The following is an 18,359-nucleotide window of genomic DNA, read 5'->3' on the forward strand; positions in this document are numbered from 1 at the left end:
TTTTGCAACACTTAGCCAAGGCTCATGAGAAGTGAACAAGGATGTGAATGTGATGGTGAGAGAGAAACCCTGTGAAGAGTCAGTGGCTCATCATAACAGTGGAATTTCTAAGAGTGTAATAAACTGGGACATGTTGGCATCACCTCCAAAGTAAAGGATGGATTGTTACTTTATGTAGTTTCCACCACTAAGAATGTGTTGGTAAATCTCTGTAGGTTCTAAGGACTGCATAGATGATACTTGGGAATACTGCTCCAAGTTTAAGAAGGTCCCAGGGAAGATCTCTTCAGCAACCCCAGACTGTGTAACAAAAAGGACATCAAGTGTAGACATTCTGTTACTAAATTATTAAAAAATATGTATAATGCATTTATTGTATCTTAATGAGCTTCAAGACTCTCTTATTAGATGCCATCTCACAATAACTGGTCAAATTTATGTCTGGCAACTTTCATATGTTGATAGAAAAATGAAATGGGAGTAATATCACCACATTCCCTAACTTCAAGAGTTAAATATTGTCTTATGGTTGCCTATATGCTTATGTGACATGTCAGTGAGAATTTTGATATTCAGTTGTATGGTATTTTTTGAATTTCAATTAGGAGACTTGAAATCTATTTTATGTATTTTCTCATTTTTTTCTGTCAGACGTAATTTACTGAAAGTCTCCAAATTTCATTGCAACATTGACTTACGAATTTATGAAAATATTTTCAGTAAGACTATGGAGATGAGGCTGTTGTAGAGGCAGAACACTATTGTTCACATCTCAATTATTTTCCTAGGCACAAGCATAACTTAATCAAAAAGAAGGCTTTAAAAATTTATCATTGTTCTATTAAGTTAGTTAAATGCTTTTTTGGAACATGCTGCTGATTAGTATGCTTCTAAAAATGTCAGCATTAATAGTTTTTAGTAGCTATTTGGATAATATAATTGGAAAATATACTACTGTTTTATACTCTTTATCTCTCAAATCTTAAAGAAATTGAACTGTTTGTTACTTCAAATTCCTTATAAGGTCAGCTATTTATTCTTAGGAAAAACTGTGTTTTTATTTCTATTTAATAAAAAAGCCTAGCTCTCATGGAAAAAATTTAAATGCTTTTAAGATACACTTATCTCCAAAATCTTTCTAGCATACTTTGATTCTAAATATATCTCCAATGTTTTTCAAAACTGAATTTTTCTTATTTTTGAAGAAATTGAGTAAACTGAAGAGTGAGTAAATTCAAGCCTTCTTTTCTCACTTCAGTTTTCCACTACAAATTTCAATATGGAAAACTGCTATTTCATAAGGACTTGTGTTAATGAAAGGTCAGTGTCTGTTCTTTCTGATGTGTTAGTACTCACTAAAATAAAATATTTGAAACTTTCTGGAATATCTACAATAGCAAGAACCCATGAAGATTTTGTTCATAGTGGTCTTGTACATATTTTTAGTTAGATTTGTTCCTACGTATTTATATAAATATGTTATTTTTATATATTGACTCATATTCAACCACTTTGCTGAAATCACTAATTAATTTTAATAGCTTATCTGTCAAATCTTTCGTATATACTATATATACAATCGTATCACGTGAGAATAACAGTTTTATCTTTTTTTTCTGGTTCTTATACCTGTTACTTATTTTGCTTGCTCTATTATCCTGATTAATACTTCCATTAAAATGTTAAATAGTTGTGATGTTAGCAAACGTCTTTTTCTATTTTCTTGTCTCAGGGTGAAAGCTTTCAATATTTCACCACTAAGTTGTTTCCTATACATTTCTTACAGAAACTCTATATACTTTAAGGAAGTTAACTTCCTTAAGTATCTTAGAGATTTGATGCTTCTGTTGCTGATGATGATGATGGTGACTCTATATATGATTTGGATTTTTACTTTTTAATGTATCTCACTTTGACTTTCAAACATTAAACCTTATATTTCTGGAATAAACTGACTTAGCTATAATGCATTATTTTTTTACATATTACTAGCTTGTATTTGCTATTATTTTGTTTAGGATTTTCTCATTTTATTAAAAAAGAAACTGACTTTATGAATTATGTTTCTTATATAGCTTCAGCTTTGGGTTTTAGTATCATATTATGTTGGCCTTATACATTTGGTTGGGAAGTGTTTCCTCTGTTTCTATTTTCTAGGAGAGTTTGATATAAGATTGAAGTTCTTTGTTAAAATTTTGTCTCAACATACAATATATTTTTTGGAAATGTTCCATGTGAACATAAAAGGAGTATATATTCTGTAGGTAAGCATATTGTTACTAAAAGCTCAATTACCTTGAGTTTGTTATGTTTTTTAAAAATCTTCAGTATCCTAAGTAATTTGCAGGAGGGGCATTCTAAAATCTCTTACTGTGATGGTGGACTTCTTTAAATTGGCTTTTACTTCTCTCAGATTTGGCCTCATACTTTGAAGCTGTGTTTTTGGGACATACACATTTTGAAGCTAGCTTAATCATGTGTCACTGAACCTTCTATCATATTTTCCTCTTGAACAATAATTTCCCTCTTTAATTGTTTAAGAGCTATTTCCTTTAATATTTTTATGCCTACAGCATCTTTCTTTTGGCTACTGTTTTCATAATGTATATCTTTCTAACCATTCTCATGAACTTACCTGTGATTTCAGATTTAAAATGTATCTTATAATAGCATATAGTTGGGTTTACTTATTTTTATATTTTATTCTGGCATTATTAGAGTATTTAGATTATTTTAATTGATTTTAATTTAGAATATAATTTGGTTTATATAATTTCTATTTGTTTTATATTTGTTCTATGTTGATTTTTTTCATTTTTTTACCCTCTTTTGCATTTATCAAGTTTTCTTGTTGTTCTATTTTTTCCCTTTATTAGTTAATTAATTGTGTTTTGTTTTTTCATACACTTCATTCTTTTCTGCATTAACATGTTTCCATCTAGGATCATTTTTTTTTTTTTGCCTGAAAGACCCTCTTCAATAATTACTTTAGTATGGATCAGTTTTTGATTGCTTGAAAATTCATTTTTTAACAAATATTTGGAAGGGTATCTTCTCTAAGTATAGTATTCTAGTTAGGCTTTCAATTTATAAATATACCATTTTGTTAGTATTTCTGGCTTCCATAGTTCCCATGGAAAAGTCAGTATTGTCTTTATTTTTCTTCTCTGAAGATATTGGCTTCTTATCCCATCCCCTGGGTAACTTTTAGTGTTGATTTTCTATTTTTGTTTTTCATCCTGGGTATGATTTTCTTTATTTGCCCTACTTGGAGTTGGTGAGGTCATATAGCTGCTTGAATCTGTGGTAAATATCTTTCATCAGTTTTGGAAATCTATTGTCCAAATTTATTTCAAATATTTGTTCTTTGATGTTTGAAGTATATACACATTTTGAAATGCATAAATCTAGCTAATTAGCATATGCATTACCTCACTCATTATTTTTATAGTGAGAATACATTCACTCTCTTAACATTTTTCAAGAACACAGTATATTGTTAGCTATAGTCATCATGTTACATAACAGATCTTTTGAACTTATTTCTTCTATCTAAGGAAAATTTTGTATCCTGTGATCAAGATCTCCTGCAACCTCCACCACCACCCCTACTGACCACCTCAACCCCTAGTAATCATCATTCTATTCTCTACTTCTATGAGATCAAGTGTCTTAGATTCCCTGTCTGAGTGAACTCATGAGGCATTCTCTTTCTGATTCCTGGCTTATCTCTCTTAACACAATGTCCACTACGTTCATTCATGTTGTTGCAAATGATTAGGTGCCCATCTTTTTTGGATGAATAATGTTCTGTGGTGTGTTTCCTTTGTTCATTTATCCATTGATGGACACAGGTTCATTCCATATTTTGGTTATTGTGACTGATGCTACAGTGAAGACAATGATACAGCTATCTCTTTGACATACTGTTTTTATTGCCTTTTGGTATATCTAGTAGTGGAATTACTGTGTCATATTGCAGTTTTATTCTTCTTCTTCTTTTTTTTTTTTTTTTTTTTGAAGAGCCTCCATAATGCTTTTCATAATGGCTTATACTAAGTTACCTTTCCACTAATGGTGTGTGAAAAGGTTCCCTTTTGTCCACATCCTTAACAACACTTGATATCTTTTATCTTTTTGAAACAGCCATTTTAACACGTGTGCAGTGATATCTCATTGTGGTTTTAATCTGCATTTCCCTGATGGCTAAGGATGTTAAGCATTTTTTATATACCTATTAGCCATTTGTATGTCTTCTTTTGAGAAATGTCTATTTAGGTCCTTTGCTCATTTTCAGTTACTTGATTTGTTTATTTGCTATTGAGTTGATTGAAATCCTTATATATTCTGGATGTTAACCTCTTATCAGATACATGATTTGCAAATACGTTCTTCCATTCTATAGGTTATCTCTTCATTTTCTTCATTGTTTACTTTGCTGCACTGGAACTTTTTAATTTGTTGTAAACGCATTTGTCTATTTTTGCTTTTGTTGTCTATTTGTGCTTTTGGGTTCATATTTAAAAAATCATTGCTCAGACAAATGTCATGAAGTGTTCAAATTTTAATTTGGATGTTTCCTACTGACCTACTTCGAATTCCTTAATCATCCTCTATACCTTATCTAATGATATTTTTAACCTATCTATTGAATTCTTAATTTGTTATTCTATTTTTTAGTTTTAAAAATCCTACTTGATTTTTTTTTATAAATTCCATTTATATGTTGAAAATTTCTATCATATCCATTCTTTTCTTTAACATACTAAATATGGTATTTTCAAACATTTGTCATTTAATGCAATACCTGGATCACTTGTAGATTTCTTTCTATCAGCTGTTTATGTTTTGATTTTTTTTTTGTCAGCTAAAGAAAAGAGAGAGAGAGAGAGAGAGAGAGAGAGAGAGGTATCCCTGTATTGTTCCTCTTTTCTAGAATGTGGTCTTTGATTAAGTACCAGACTTTATAACGATGAGTTCATGTCCTTTGTAGGGACATGGATGAACCTGAAAACCATCATTCTCAGCAAACTGACACAAGAGCAGAAAATCAAATACCACATGTTCTCAATCACAGGCGGTTGTTGAACAATGACAACACATGGACACAGGGAGGGGAGCACTATACACTGGGGTCTGTTGGGGGGAAATAGGGGAGGGACAGTGATGGGTGGGAAGTTGGGGAGAGATAGCATGGGGAGAAATGCCAAATATAGGTGATGGGGAGGAAGGCAGCAAATTACACTGCCACATGTGTACCTGTGCAACAATCTTGCATGTTCTTCACATGTACCCCAAAACCTAAAATGCAATAAAAAGAAAAGTATAAAGACCCTGGAAGATATTTTCTTTCTCTAAAGAAAATTTAATTTTGTTCTGGCACAGAAATATTCTACAGGCAGAGATCATTTTGAGGCCTATAGTCAAGCTTCATTATGACTAGTCTGTTTTTGGTTTTTCTTAGAGTTGAACCAATTTGATGTCTTAACTGAAACCCTGCAGTATTTACTGGATTTCTTTCATACTGTTTGTCCCTGAATTCCCATTTCTTTCTCCACAGCACCAAGTAACTGAATAAATTTCTTCTTAGCATTTTTGACACCCATTTGTTGCTACTGTACTTTGACTTTAGTTATCTTGTCTACACATGTACTACTTGGAGTTGGCAAACACATGAAGGGAAATTATCTATATGACTTTAAGCTCACATTTCTTTGGTTCTCTCCTCCATGGGATCTTGGTATTACAATCCTAGCTGCCTTAGCATTTCTGAACTTCAACTCCTGTCTTGTCATCCCAGTAAAACTGCTATAAGCAGGCATCATATGTATGCTTGGCATCTCTTACCTGTTGTTAATACAACTGCAAATTGCCCTGAAGGAAAATGTGGAGGAAAATATAAGGTTCATATCAGCATGAGACACTATTCTCTGTGTTCTTGGCTGCTCTGATTGCTCTTGAGTGCCTCGAGCTCCTTTTCTTAGATATTGTTTTTCAGAATATTTGTACATGTTCTGGGAAAGATCTTTATTCCAATTCAAGCTAATATCATTATGGCCAGAATTGAAATATTTTTAAAAAAATTTTAATTTTAGTTTCAGGGGTACATGTGCAGGTTTGCTATATAGGTAAATTACGTGTCATGGCATTTGGAGTACAGATTATTTCATTACCTAGGTAGTAAGCATGGTATCCAACAGCTAGTTTATCAATCCTTACCTCCTCCTGTCCGCCATCCTCCAGTAGGTTCCAGTGTCTGTTATTCCTTTCTTGATGTCCATGTGTACTCATTGTTAGCTCAAGTACCTATAAGTGAGAACACGCAGTACTTGGTTTTCTGTCCCTGCATTAGTTCATTTAGGTTAATGGTCTCCAACTCCATAACTGAAATATTTATAAATGAGTATTTCTATACTCAACAATCATAATCTTCTAGGAATTGTTCTTACCACTGTGAAGAAAAAAGATCCCCGACTTCATAGAATTTACATTTTAGTTGAGGTAACAGACAATAAATACATATATAAATATATATGTATAAAATAAAATGTCAAAAATTACTGTAAAAATTAAGAAAGTTTAAGGTATTCTGTTTAATTGGTTGATCAGGAAAGGCCTGTATAAGGTATAACACTTTAATAGAGATATGAAAATAAAATGAAGGAATAAGTTTTGTATAAACAAAACAGTATACTGTTTTGGGCTAAAGTTTAGGCAAGTATGTAAGGCTTGAAATAGGAAATCGGTGTATTTAAAGAACAGAAAGTTTACAACAGTAGACTGATCAGTAAAGAACAAAAAATGGAGAACAGAAGAAATACAAATGTAGCCAGGGATCAGTCCACATCAAGCCTAGGATATGGTGTCAAGCACTTTGGATTTTATGTCAAATGTGATAGAATATTATTGAGTTTCAAGTAAGGGAGTTAAATATTATTCATATTTTAAGTGGATAACTTTGTTTGCAATGCAGAGATTATTGTTTAGGGAAGCTAGTGATTAAAGCCAATACCAATAAGGAAAGTACTATTGCTTTCTTTTAATCTATCTTTACCCCTTTTCCATTGCCATCACTTTATTTTAAAATCATCTTAAAACTTCAGATGATATAATCGAATTGTCTTTTTTGTCCTTGCTCAAACTTTACTTAATTTAAAACTTATCTGATGAGAATTTCCCTTCTTTCACTGATTTAGTTGAAAATATAGTTGCCTTTAGGATTAAAACTTCTGGAGTTTTAACATATCCTTATGTAATTATATAAAATCTTTTCAAACTTATTTTTTCTTTCCTGCCAACAATGCTTACAATATGGCAGACAGTATGCTTAGTCATGATAGGTAAATAGAGTAAATACGGCTCTAGGTTTAGGGGATATCAGAAATATATTAGAATAATTTTAGTTAATTATAATTTTTATAATAGAAGTAAATATAAACTTATCTTGATAAATTAACCAGGATCCAAAATCAGCCTAGATCAACTGGCCATGAAATGTTTCCTTATATTGATTTGTTGCCTCTCTGAAATGTGATTTCATTTAATAAGTGATCAACCAAGGAACATTGATAACCAAGGGTCATTTTATTTTAGTTTTGTTAAGTATAGTTTACCCTCATTTATTAAGAGCCATGAACTATAAATAATCTGAGATTTTTATCCTACATGAACTCTAACAAGTTAGGATGCTAATAGAATAAATGAAACTTTAAGTAAGAGACAGAAGCACTTATTACCTATGACAGCAGGCAGCAGGAACTTCATGTACCAATTCTCCTTTTCCTCCAAGTTCCATAAGAGGAAATATGAAGAATGTCTTCCCAGTAGTCTTGAGCCTAGGATGTCCTGTATCTTCTAAAAGGCTATTAACAACCCTGCCCATCCTATGCTCCAGAGAAAGTTGTTATCTTTATTAAACCAAACAGTAAGCAAATTTTTGCCCTCTACCTCAAAAGGAAACACAGTCTCTGCCTTCCTATTCTGTTAGTTTCACGAACATCTTTGGAAGGATGGTTTGTAACAAAAGCTGTCATAAGTCATGCAGAATTGTTAGAGATCCATGGAGAATTGTATCCCAAAAATACCCATTCCTTGTTTTTACATGACAGATTTTATCATACGTATACTATTCCAGGGCTACCCTGAATAATCTGACAGGGGCTGGGACAAAAACCCATTAGATTTGTCTCACGGTATCCGCAATTAAGGTTACTATCAATAACCCAGTTGGTTTTCTCCTTAACTTTTTTATCGATCTTCCTAGTAGGCTTGAGACTTTAATCCAGCTGTAGATGGACTCCTTCTTGTCCCTCAGGAAGGAAGTAGAAGACAATTCTGCTATCCAAAATAACCTTTGTAGATGAGTTGAAGCTGACCTGAATGCTTTTTAGGGGCCTAGTGCTGTTGACTTACCACTTAAAGTATGTTATGACCACCACACCTTCTAGGTGGCATTTATCCACCCCGTGGAATGACTGATGATGGAGATGGGAAAAATATCCACATGTTTCACAAGGGAAGTATAAAATCTAGGGTCTTGCCCTCCTGTCTTGGATCTCTTAGTAAAGTTAAGTTGAATTACTATCAAATTGTGTTCAGAGGCCCTGGAAGGGGATGGTAGATCCATTAGTAAGTTAAATATAGATGCTTGCAGCAGTTGAGACAGTCCTGCAAAAGTTTTTTGTTTTGTTTTCTTTTGTTTTGGGAAGGATGCTATAAGGACAGTTCAAAGGACCAAAAATCCAAATGTTTCTTTCTCTTTTATGCTTCACAGGATTTAAGGTATCCCTTTCAAGCATTCTGGGTTTTTGTTCTCCATCTACTCCCTCGAAATTAGGGTGTTACATTTCAGTAGTTGTAATTTCACCATTTTTTCTAATAATTCTCTATTGACACTTAGACCTTTCATCTTGAAATTCAGGAACAAGTGCCTTTTTATAAAACATAACTAAGATTAATTTGAATACTCTTACCCTTCTTTTGGCCGGCTGTACCTTGTTTAATCATTCTGGCCTATACTTTCTGTTAGAGAGAAAAGATACTCATCATACCCAGGAATGGTTAGGATAGAATCCTGAGTTGTCCACATAGATTTATATTACCCTCAATGCATTTTACCTAATAATTTCTTAGGAAGTGGCTGCAAGAATATGATGTTTTGCGGGGAGAGCCTTTCTCACAGCTAAAATTGCTTTATCTAGGTGTGTGGATAGAAGGAGGTGGTAGCGGTAGGCACAGACTGTCAGTTCATTGTTCATTAGTTTTGTGATAACTATCACACTCAAATGGTCCAGAAAACCGAAAACTTAGGCAACTAATTTTAAAGGCCACATTTGTATGGCTAAATTCAGCTGATGGATAACCTAAAAGATAATAACAGTGGCAAAGATTTGAAGGTATAGTGTAGTCAATTTTCCAACAGGAAGGGGTAAAAGTCCACAAGATGATATGTCCTTCACTATAAGACAAATGAGCAAATTTTTCAGGAATCACAAGTCTGGTATAAAATAGTAGGCTCTACCTTAGAAATAAAGTTAGACCCAATTAGTGACTCGATTTCAGTCATTTTCCTTAGAGAATGGGCCCTTACCGTGGGCATCTGTATGAATAACACAGACAGTTCTATAGGCAGCTGTGATTTGTTTTTCATGTTTGAGTGCCCAAATCAGGGGGTCTTTAGTTTTTCACATGGCAGATCCAACTGTTAAGCCATTTGCAACCGTCCAAGAATCAGCTTGGTTTCAGCATAGCCAAACCATCATGGAACCAGGCCCAAGAATTTGGGAGAACTTAGATGAATTGAGCACCCTTCAAGACAACAACTTTGGTTCAGGCAGTGAAATATAGATAGGTTTTCCCTGAGAAAGAGAGCAACTATTTTTTTTTTCAAGTATAGCTGAATGCTACTGAGGCCAGGTTGGCTGCATTTTTGAGTATACAATTTTCTTTTTACAAGTGAGGCCTTTTGGGACCGTCTCACATTGTTAGTCATTGAATTCAAGTTTTCCCACCCAAAATAGGAATTATCAGGCCAGTGAGTTACAAGACCTCTAAGTGCCAGTCATTTGGTTTCTAAAGGAATCAAGTAGAATGAAAATAGTTGCTATTCCATAGCAGTGTACCTGGTTGCTGTAACCGAAAGGCTGCAAATCCAAAACTAAAAGGGATGTCTCCAGGTGAAAGTTGCCTCCATTGACAGAGGTTCCAATTGGAAACATCATCAGTTACAGGGACCTGTGTTATCTAGTACTAAGGGGTCTGATCAGGTGTTGAGTCTCCTATTTCAGTAATAAAGGGCTGAAGAGACAGTAGTTTTTCTTTAGTTACTGGAGGGACTGAGCATAGTACCTTATCTCACATAGTCTCAAGAAACTTTACTTAATGAAAAGGCCCTGGAATTTTGTCCAGATTTATCAGCCACTCCTTGCTGGCAGAGGTATGATAGCACCCACCCTAACATTAGAATTGAAACTAAGGTTTTTCTTTTTTATAAAATTGAGATATAATTTACATCCATTTTGACTTAACAAACTGGATGTTCTTCAAATAGTGAAAGCTTTGGACATCAGATTATAGAGGTGCCTTAGGTGGCAAATCACAGGAGGGTTTGTCGCATTATAACTTCTCTGTCTGCAACTCTTCCTCTATTGGGATAATCTCCTCTAGTACTTAAGGAATGGAAAAGTAAAGCATGTTAACAGGGCAAGTTCTACTATACATTCAGATGTAGAAGAAACAATAACAGTACGTTGAATTGTCCTAAAAGACCTCACATACAAGGTAACTTTAATTTCTTCCTCCACTGTGAACCATGCAGCTGAATCCATGTTCTCTTTACCCTAGAAGTCTTGATAGTATAGTGCCCTCTGCTATGTAGGGAAACCCTATCTCTGTCTTCCTATCTCTGTCAGCTATACAGATGTCCTTGAAAATGTAGTCTGGAAAAATGCTGTCATGAGACATGCAGATGTGGGAGACACATGGAAAATTATCTCCTACTCTCAGGCTCCTTTTGTATACTGGTGATAATGAACTTCTGCAACAATAATGAATAAGGCATTTTATTTATCCTCAAGTCAAACTGTATAACTTATTATTATTTTTTTGGGATACAGAGCCTTGCTGTGATGTCTAGATTGGAGTACAGTGGTGCAGCTACCTCACTTCACTGCTAGGATAATAGTCATGTGCTACCACACCTAGCTAATTATTTGTATTTTAGTAAAGAAGGGGTTTCATCATGTTGCCTAGGCTAGTCTGGAACTCCTTAGCTCAGCTAATCTGCCCAACTCGGCCTCCCAAAGTTCTGGGATTACAGGTGTGAGCCACCGCACCCTAATTTTAGCAGCAGTTTTTATGAACCTAGATCTCAATCTCCTTTAGGAGGAAGCTTTACCACTTTGCCATTAAATATCTGTAATATATTTAACATCTAAAATTACAGGTGTGAGTATTACAGGGCAGACAAATCTGCATTGGCACTTTCATTTTTCATCTTTTAAATTGTGAATTAGGTCTTTCACAGTACTAGCACTTTGGGAGGCTGAGAAGGGAGAACATTTGAGCCTAGGAGTTTAAGACCAGCTGGGTCAACACGGCAAAACCCCCTCTCTACCAAAAAAAGACAAAAGAGCCGGGTATGGTGGTGCATGCCTATAGTTCCAGCTACTTGGGAGGCTGAGTTGGGAGGATCTCTGGAGCCCAGGAGGCAGAGGTTGTGGTGAGCGGAGATTGTGTTATTGTGTTTTATCTAGCCTGGTTGACAGAGTGAGAACTTGTCTCAAAAATAAAATGAAATAAATTAAATAAATCAGTTTTAGTTAATCAGTTTTATTTGTTGACTTAATTTGACAGACCTTATTTTTGCCTTCACTTATACAGTATAGAAGCCAACATATAAAGAACCAATTCAATTGTCTTTAAATTTAAACAACCAATACTTCATGAGTCCCTAAACCCAGAGAAGGTGAGAAAAGCTAAAAGCATACTATAAATGCAGAGAACCACAGCGTTCAAATTTTGATTTCTTTTTGTCTCAGCCCAAAGTCAAATTCAATGAATTTCAAGGAATAATTTTTGAGAAGGCAACAAAGTATGTTAAGTTGGGCAACTTTTAGCCCTTTAGTTTATGTTTGGCATTATCTCAAATTAACTTCTCAGAGTGTTACATATTATGGTACATGGAGGGAAAAAATAGACAAACAAAAGTGAGCCAAAGGAAAAGACTAAAGAAAAGTGATGTACTTGATTTAGTAAAAAGAGACATTAGTAGCACATAACAACAATCTCAAACAATATGAACAGCTATGCTTTCACATTGAGGATGAAAGAGTGGGTTTAGAAAATGAGATTTCAGATCTATAATGGACCACATTTCTGAACTGCAGGGATTGTGAGATGCTACAGAAAATGCCAGGATACATTAGAAAGAATTATCTTTGTTATCGCAAGAGTCAACTTGAGTGGAAGAGGAAAGTGTTGGGCAAGTGGGAGGGATAATGAAGCGAATAGAAAAGAAATCAAGCTATTACTTGTAGAATTTCTAGGACCTATTCAACATGAGCTATTCAACATTGTGATTTGGGGCAATTTTGGTCCTAGTATCATGTGTCAAATGAAAGGATTATATTAGATGGCATGAAAAATTTTGCGTATATAGATGCACATTAACTTCTATATTGTTTATAGCTCATCTTTATGATAGCCTTATTTGCTATTATATCGAAATTCAATTATAACATTTTTCTCTTCTAATCAAAGGCTATAATCCAACTTAATCCAACTTTGATATAATAGAAAATATGTATATCTGACCATGTATTCAACGCTTAATATACAGTTACAAGTGTATCCATGTTCAATTTCATTTTCAGTATATAAGTAAATTTTATAATAATCCTCAAGTAACCAGAAAGCTTTCCAGATCCTCAGTTGTAAGTTAAAAGAATATCTGAACAGAAGACTTTCTTTTAAAAAAAAATCTATGTATTTACTTTACTTTTAGTTCTGGGATACATATGCAGAATGTGCAGATTTGTTTATACGTGTGCCATTGTGGTTTGCTACACCTATTGACCTGTCCTCAAAGATCCTTCCCCTCACCCTCAAACTGCCTAACAGGACCTGGTGTATGTTGTTCCCCTCCCTGTGTCCATATATTTTCATTTTTCAACCCCCACTTATGAGTGAGAACATGCAGTGTTTGCTTTTCTGTTCCTGCATTAGTTTGCCAAGGATGATGGCTTCCAGCTTCATCCATGTCCCTGCAAAGGACATGATCTCATTCCTTTTTATGGCTGTATAGTATTCCATGGTGTATATGTACCACATTTTCTTTATCCAGTCTATCATTGATGGGTGTTTGGGTTGGTTCCATGACTTTGCTATTGTAAATAGTGTCACAGTAAACATATGTGTGCATGTCTTTATAGTGGAATAATTTCTATTCCTTTGGGTATATACCCAGTAATGGGACTGCTGGGTAAAATGGTATTTCTGGTTCTAGATCTCTGAGGAATCACCATACTGGCTTTCAGAATGGTTGAACTAATTTATAGTACCACCAGCAGTGTAAAAGTGTTCCTATTTCTCCACAGTCTCACCAGCATATATTGTTTCTTGACATTTTAATAATTGTCATTCTGACTGGTGTGAGATAATATCTCATTGTGGTTTTGATTTGCATTTTTCTAATGATCAGTGATGTTGAGATTTTTTTCATATGTTTGTTGGACAGGTAAATGTCTTCTTTTGACAAGTGTCTGTTTATATCCCTTGCCCACTTTTTGGTGGTTTTTTTTTTTTTCTTGAAAATTTGCTTAAGTGCCTTGTAACTTCTGAATATTAGACTTTTATCAAATGGGTAGATTGCAAAAATTTTCTCCCATTCCATAGGTTGCCTGTTCACTATGATGATAGTTTCTTTTTTTTAATTATTGTACTTTAAGTTCTGGGGTACATGTGTAGAATGTGCAGCTTTGTCACATAGGTATACATGTGCCATGGTAGTTTGCTTCATCTATCACCCATCATCTACATTAGGTATTTCTCCTAATGGTATCCTTCCCTCACTCGCCCATCTCCTGCTATCCCTCCCCTAGTCCCCCACCTCATCTTTTGCTGAACAGAAAGTCTTTAGTTTAATTAGCACCCATTTGCCAATTTTGGCTTTTGTTGCAATTGCTTTTGGCTTTTTCATCATGAAATCTTTGCTTATGCCTATGACCTAGATGGTTTGTCTAGGTTTTCTTCTAGGGTTTTTATAATGTGAGGCTTTACATTTACATCTTTAATCCATCTCGAGTTAATTTTTATATAAGGGGTAAGGAAGGAATCCAGTTTCAGTTTTGTGCATATGGTTAGTCAGTTTTCTCAACACCGTTTATTGACTAGGAGACCTTTTCCTCATTGGTTGTTTCTGTCAGGTTTGTTGAAGACCAGGTGGTTGTAGATGTGTAGTGTTATTTCTGAGGTCTCTGTTCTGTTCTATTGGTCCATGTGATCAGAAGGCTTTATTAAGCAGTAACTGAAATTTGTATAAATCTGCAGTGGAAAGCATGATATATTAACATACATTTACAAAAATAGTTGTATGTTTATAACTCTTTGCCAATCCTCCTGAAGTTTTGAGATTTTATTTCCCTCAGCATACTAGGTAATGCCAAATCTATGTGATATCCGATAAGCTTGAACACATAACATATAAATTTATTGTCTATATTTTTGGTTGTGATTATATAATTACTAAAACATCTTTAAAATTTATATAAAAACCTTCTCTTTATGTTTCTAGAAATTTCTAAGAGATAGTAGTTAAAAAATTGTTCTGGAATTCTATAAAATTTTCTATAAACTTTCTATTCAACCAAGAAAAGCTATTCTCAAAGTTTTCTGTACTTTTAGATATTAATTTTAAAATGAAAATTTTCTTCAGACTTTATGTAGTCTTTCCAAGGAAGCGCACTCCATCAACATTTATATGATGTGGCAAAGAGGTTTACTGTGCTTTGTGGGATCTAGTCCTGCTGAAGGGAAAAAACAGCTGGATTTCCAGAGAATATAAAAAGGAGATGGTTTGGCAGGTGTTTCAGAAAAAAAAAAAAGTCTGTTTGTATAAAATCAGCATAAGAGTCAGGCAACTTGCTTGACAATACTGGCCCTTTTCCATACCTACTCCTCAGGTGGCATGCTGCCTTTTTAATATTATCTTTTTCACATTTTCTCATCAGTTTAGCAGTTTTCATCAGAATAAGAATAGAATACTAATTCAATTACAGCTGATATGCTGTGGCCCTTGATATTCCCTGAAGTATGACTGGATTTTCCTTTGTCATTCAAAACAAAAAAAATTAAAACTCCAAGTTCTGAATCCTGTTTACAATTTTACATCAAATAAGAATGTCCATCCCCCCTTATTTTAACAGAACAGTCATTAGGTTTGCCATTCATGATGAACCGAAGAGAGAATTTTGATTATATAAAACAATAGGAGTTTACTGAATTACTAGCCCGATTTAACAAGCAATCAACATAAATGACTTAAATATATTAGAAATAAGTGCTCATATCTTATTTTCCTATAATTTTCCAAATGTACCAAAGCATGTGTGCTTCCGTTTATTTTAGAGCCTCCCTGAACTGTAGCCATTCCTGACTCCCGTTTTCAACCCTTTCTTTCTGTGAGGATGAGAAGGAGGAATGCTGATGGCTCTGGTGAAAGAGTTTTGTCTCTCTAGGCTGGTGTCGCTTTTTCCAATAACGTGGTTTTTTTTTTTACAAATATTGAATTATTTACAAATACTGAAATTTGAATATTTTAATTAACAAATACAAGTTATGTTCATACATTGTATACATTAACATGTGCATTACCTCACATAGTTACCATTTTTTGTGGTAAGAATGCTTTATATGTATTCTCTGAATAATTTTCAAAAATACAATGTATTCTTATTAACCATAGTCACCACGTTGTTCAATAGAGCTCTTGAATTTATTCCTCCATGTAACTGACAAATAGCAATTTTTCAACCAAATATGTATTTAAAGACAGATATAACTGTGATATATATGTTAATGTTCACTACCTAGAAGAAACTTAACAATTGATCTGTCTAAGAACTAACTAGAGGCACACTATTTACGTACCATTCAAATAATGTGAGTTTGGTTAGGTTTCCTAAGACTAAATTCTATTAAGTGAAATTCTATCATTGCACTACCTGCCTGTAGTCAGTATGTCCTAGGCCTGCCTTTCCAATGGTCTTTCAAAAGAGGCAGCAAGGCCCACTGTAAATGTGTAAATGAGGGGGGTGAGGAAAAATGAGAACACATGGACACAGGGAAGGGAGTACTACACACTGGGGTCTATTGGGGGGAATAGGAGAGGGACAGCGGGGGGTGGGGGAGCTGGGGAGGGATAGCCTGGGGAGAAATGCCAAATGTGGGTGAAGGGAAGGAAGGCAGCAAAACACACTGCCATGTGTGTACCTATGCAACTATCTTGCAAGTTCTGCACATGTACCCCAAAACCTAAAATGCAATTAAAAAAAGTAAAAAAAAAAAAATTGCATTTACATCCCCTCAGAATAAATTATTCTAGTTTTAAATTATAAAGTGTTTGATTATCTTAGAACCTTTTTAAAAAATAAATCGGTATTCTACGTATCTTTTTCCCCAAAAAAATGAAATGCAAAACCACAGAAATTGATTCTAAACCATATTAGATAATCAAGTAAAGATCAGATAATTACATCTTGAATTATGCAACAATAACCTAATTAGCAAGTTCCATTGTAGAAAGAGAAAATAAATTTAGAAATTCCATAAATTGAAGAAAGATGTTTTAAGGTAAAGAGAGAGTTTAAAATAGGAATTTCAAAATTTGGTTTAAATTTATATTTTTGTTATTTGAACAGTTGAATTAGAGGATATGAATCAGGGACTATGTTCCTTGTATTGTTTTATTCATTGCTACAAAATTTATTTATTTATTTTTTTTCTGTTCAGAAAATTTGCAACTTTTTTTAAAAAATTAAGAAAAAGCTGGTTTATAGACTTTATAGAAAAAGTGATACTAACATTAATATGCTGTAAATTTTCAATAGTGATGTGTGTATTTTTAAAGAACTAAAAGATTGCTTCCTCAGTTCCATCTATATTTGGCTCAGAGTCACAGTTACAAACAGTTAAATATACTGGATAGTCTGTACCTCATTTTTTAGAGCATTCAAATATCAAGTTTTCTCTTTATCCAACATGTAGGGATGAGAAATCTTATCCCATTTTTAGCATGTTTTCATTAAACAGATGAATATCATCTCACAATAGTAAGTCACAAATTTCCTGCAAATAAAAATTCTGATATACTTTGTCAACATTTATAGTTTATAAGACAATTTAAAAGAAACGTTATGCAAACTAAATTATGTACCGTTTAATATTATTTGTGCAGGCTGCCTTAGAAGAAGAATGGCTAGCTTTAGATTCCACCCGCTTCCCTTCACAAACAGTGCTTCCCTCAAACCAGCTGCATTGGCCAAAGGTAACATGTCATGGAAACTTCTGAGTGCTCCATCTTTGCTCATTTCTTAAGGTTATGCTATGTTGCAGTGATTAATAATACAATTTATTGACTTGAAAAGCATAATTACTTTTAGAAGCCTCTGACTTCCTCCTCATCCCCAGATGTAATTTTTCATGTAGCTTTTCTTTCATTTGTTCCTACTTTTTTTCTTTATTTTGGATTTCTTTCAACACTTTATTTCACAGTAGCAAAAAAAAAAAAAAATGAAGTGCTTCAGCTGCATATTTGGCAGTAGACTAAAATCACTAGTTGACAGCACTTTAAAAATACAAAAATATGCATTAAGAGGGCAACAGCTGAAGATTTTCAGTCAGAGGTCAATGGACTGCAATATCTGTTATTTATTTGATAATCTTTGAAGTTTTAGTTTTCTAAGATTTTTAAAGATCTTTGCAATTAATCATTTTCTATATGAGAGCTATCCCAAAAAGCATAGCTTCCACCACTACAACAAAGAACTTATATATTATTTTCAATAAATTTTATTTTATTAACATTTTAAATTTTATAATGAGTTTCCCTTAGGAGGCTATTTGGTAATATGTATGTAAAGTAATACAAAATAAATGAAGTTTTAAAAATTTTAAATTTACTTCACACTTACTTACTTTTTTTTCCTGAAAAGATTCCTGGAAACTTAAAATGGGATGATATTTCATTTAATTTGCCAAATAATCCAGCTCAAGCATGGCTATGTAATGACAAAGAAAATTTGTTTTCTTCAGAACACACACAATTTAATAGCAGGTAAGCTGAACTACTGTTTTAGAGAATC

At 33.7% G+C, this 18,359-nt stretch overlaps 1 protein-coding gene across 13 annotated transcripts in view; it reads left to right on the forward strand.

Moving 5' to 3' along the window:
* LRRIQ1 (leucine rich repeats and IQ motif containing 1) overlaps positions 1-18,359 on the forward strand; it is a 208,868-nt gene that overhangs the window by 96,528 nt on the left and 93,981 nt on the right. For 10 of the 13 annotated variants that reach the window (XR_004728920.3, XM_035257158.3, XM_035257159.3 and 7 more), the window contains 2 exons: positions 17,453-17,542; positions 18,210-18,331. Coding sequence is in view for 11 of the 13 variants with exons in the window: in XM_035257158.3 (XP_035113049.3) it covers positions 17,453-17,542; positions 18,210-18,331 (212 nt within the window). In the remaining 2 variants the exon portion in view is untranslated. Of the gene's footprint in view, positions 1-215; positions 1,949-15,624; positions 15,712-17,452; positions 17,543-18,209; positions 18,332-18,359 lie in introns of those variants that run through there. The other 3 variants (XR_004728921.3, XM_035257166.3, XM_035257167.3) reach the window with 3 other exon arrangements.

This window comes from Callithrix jacchus, chromosome 9 (assembly GCF_049354715.1).
Source record: "Callithrix jacchus isolate 240 chromosome 9, calJac240_pri, whole genome shotgun sequence".
Classification (NCBI taxonomy): Eukaryota; Metazoa; Chordata; class Mammalia; order Primates; family Cebidae; genus Callithrix; species Callithrix jacchus.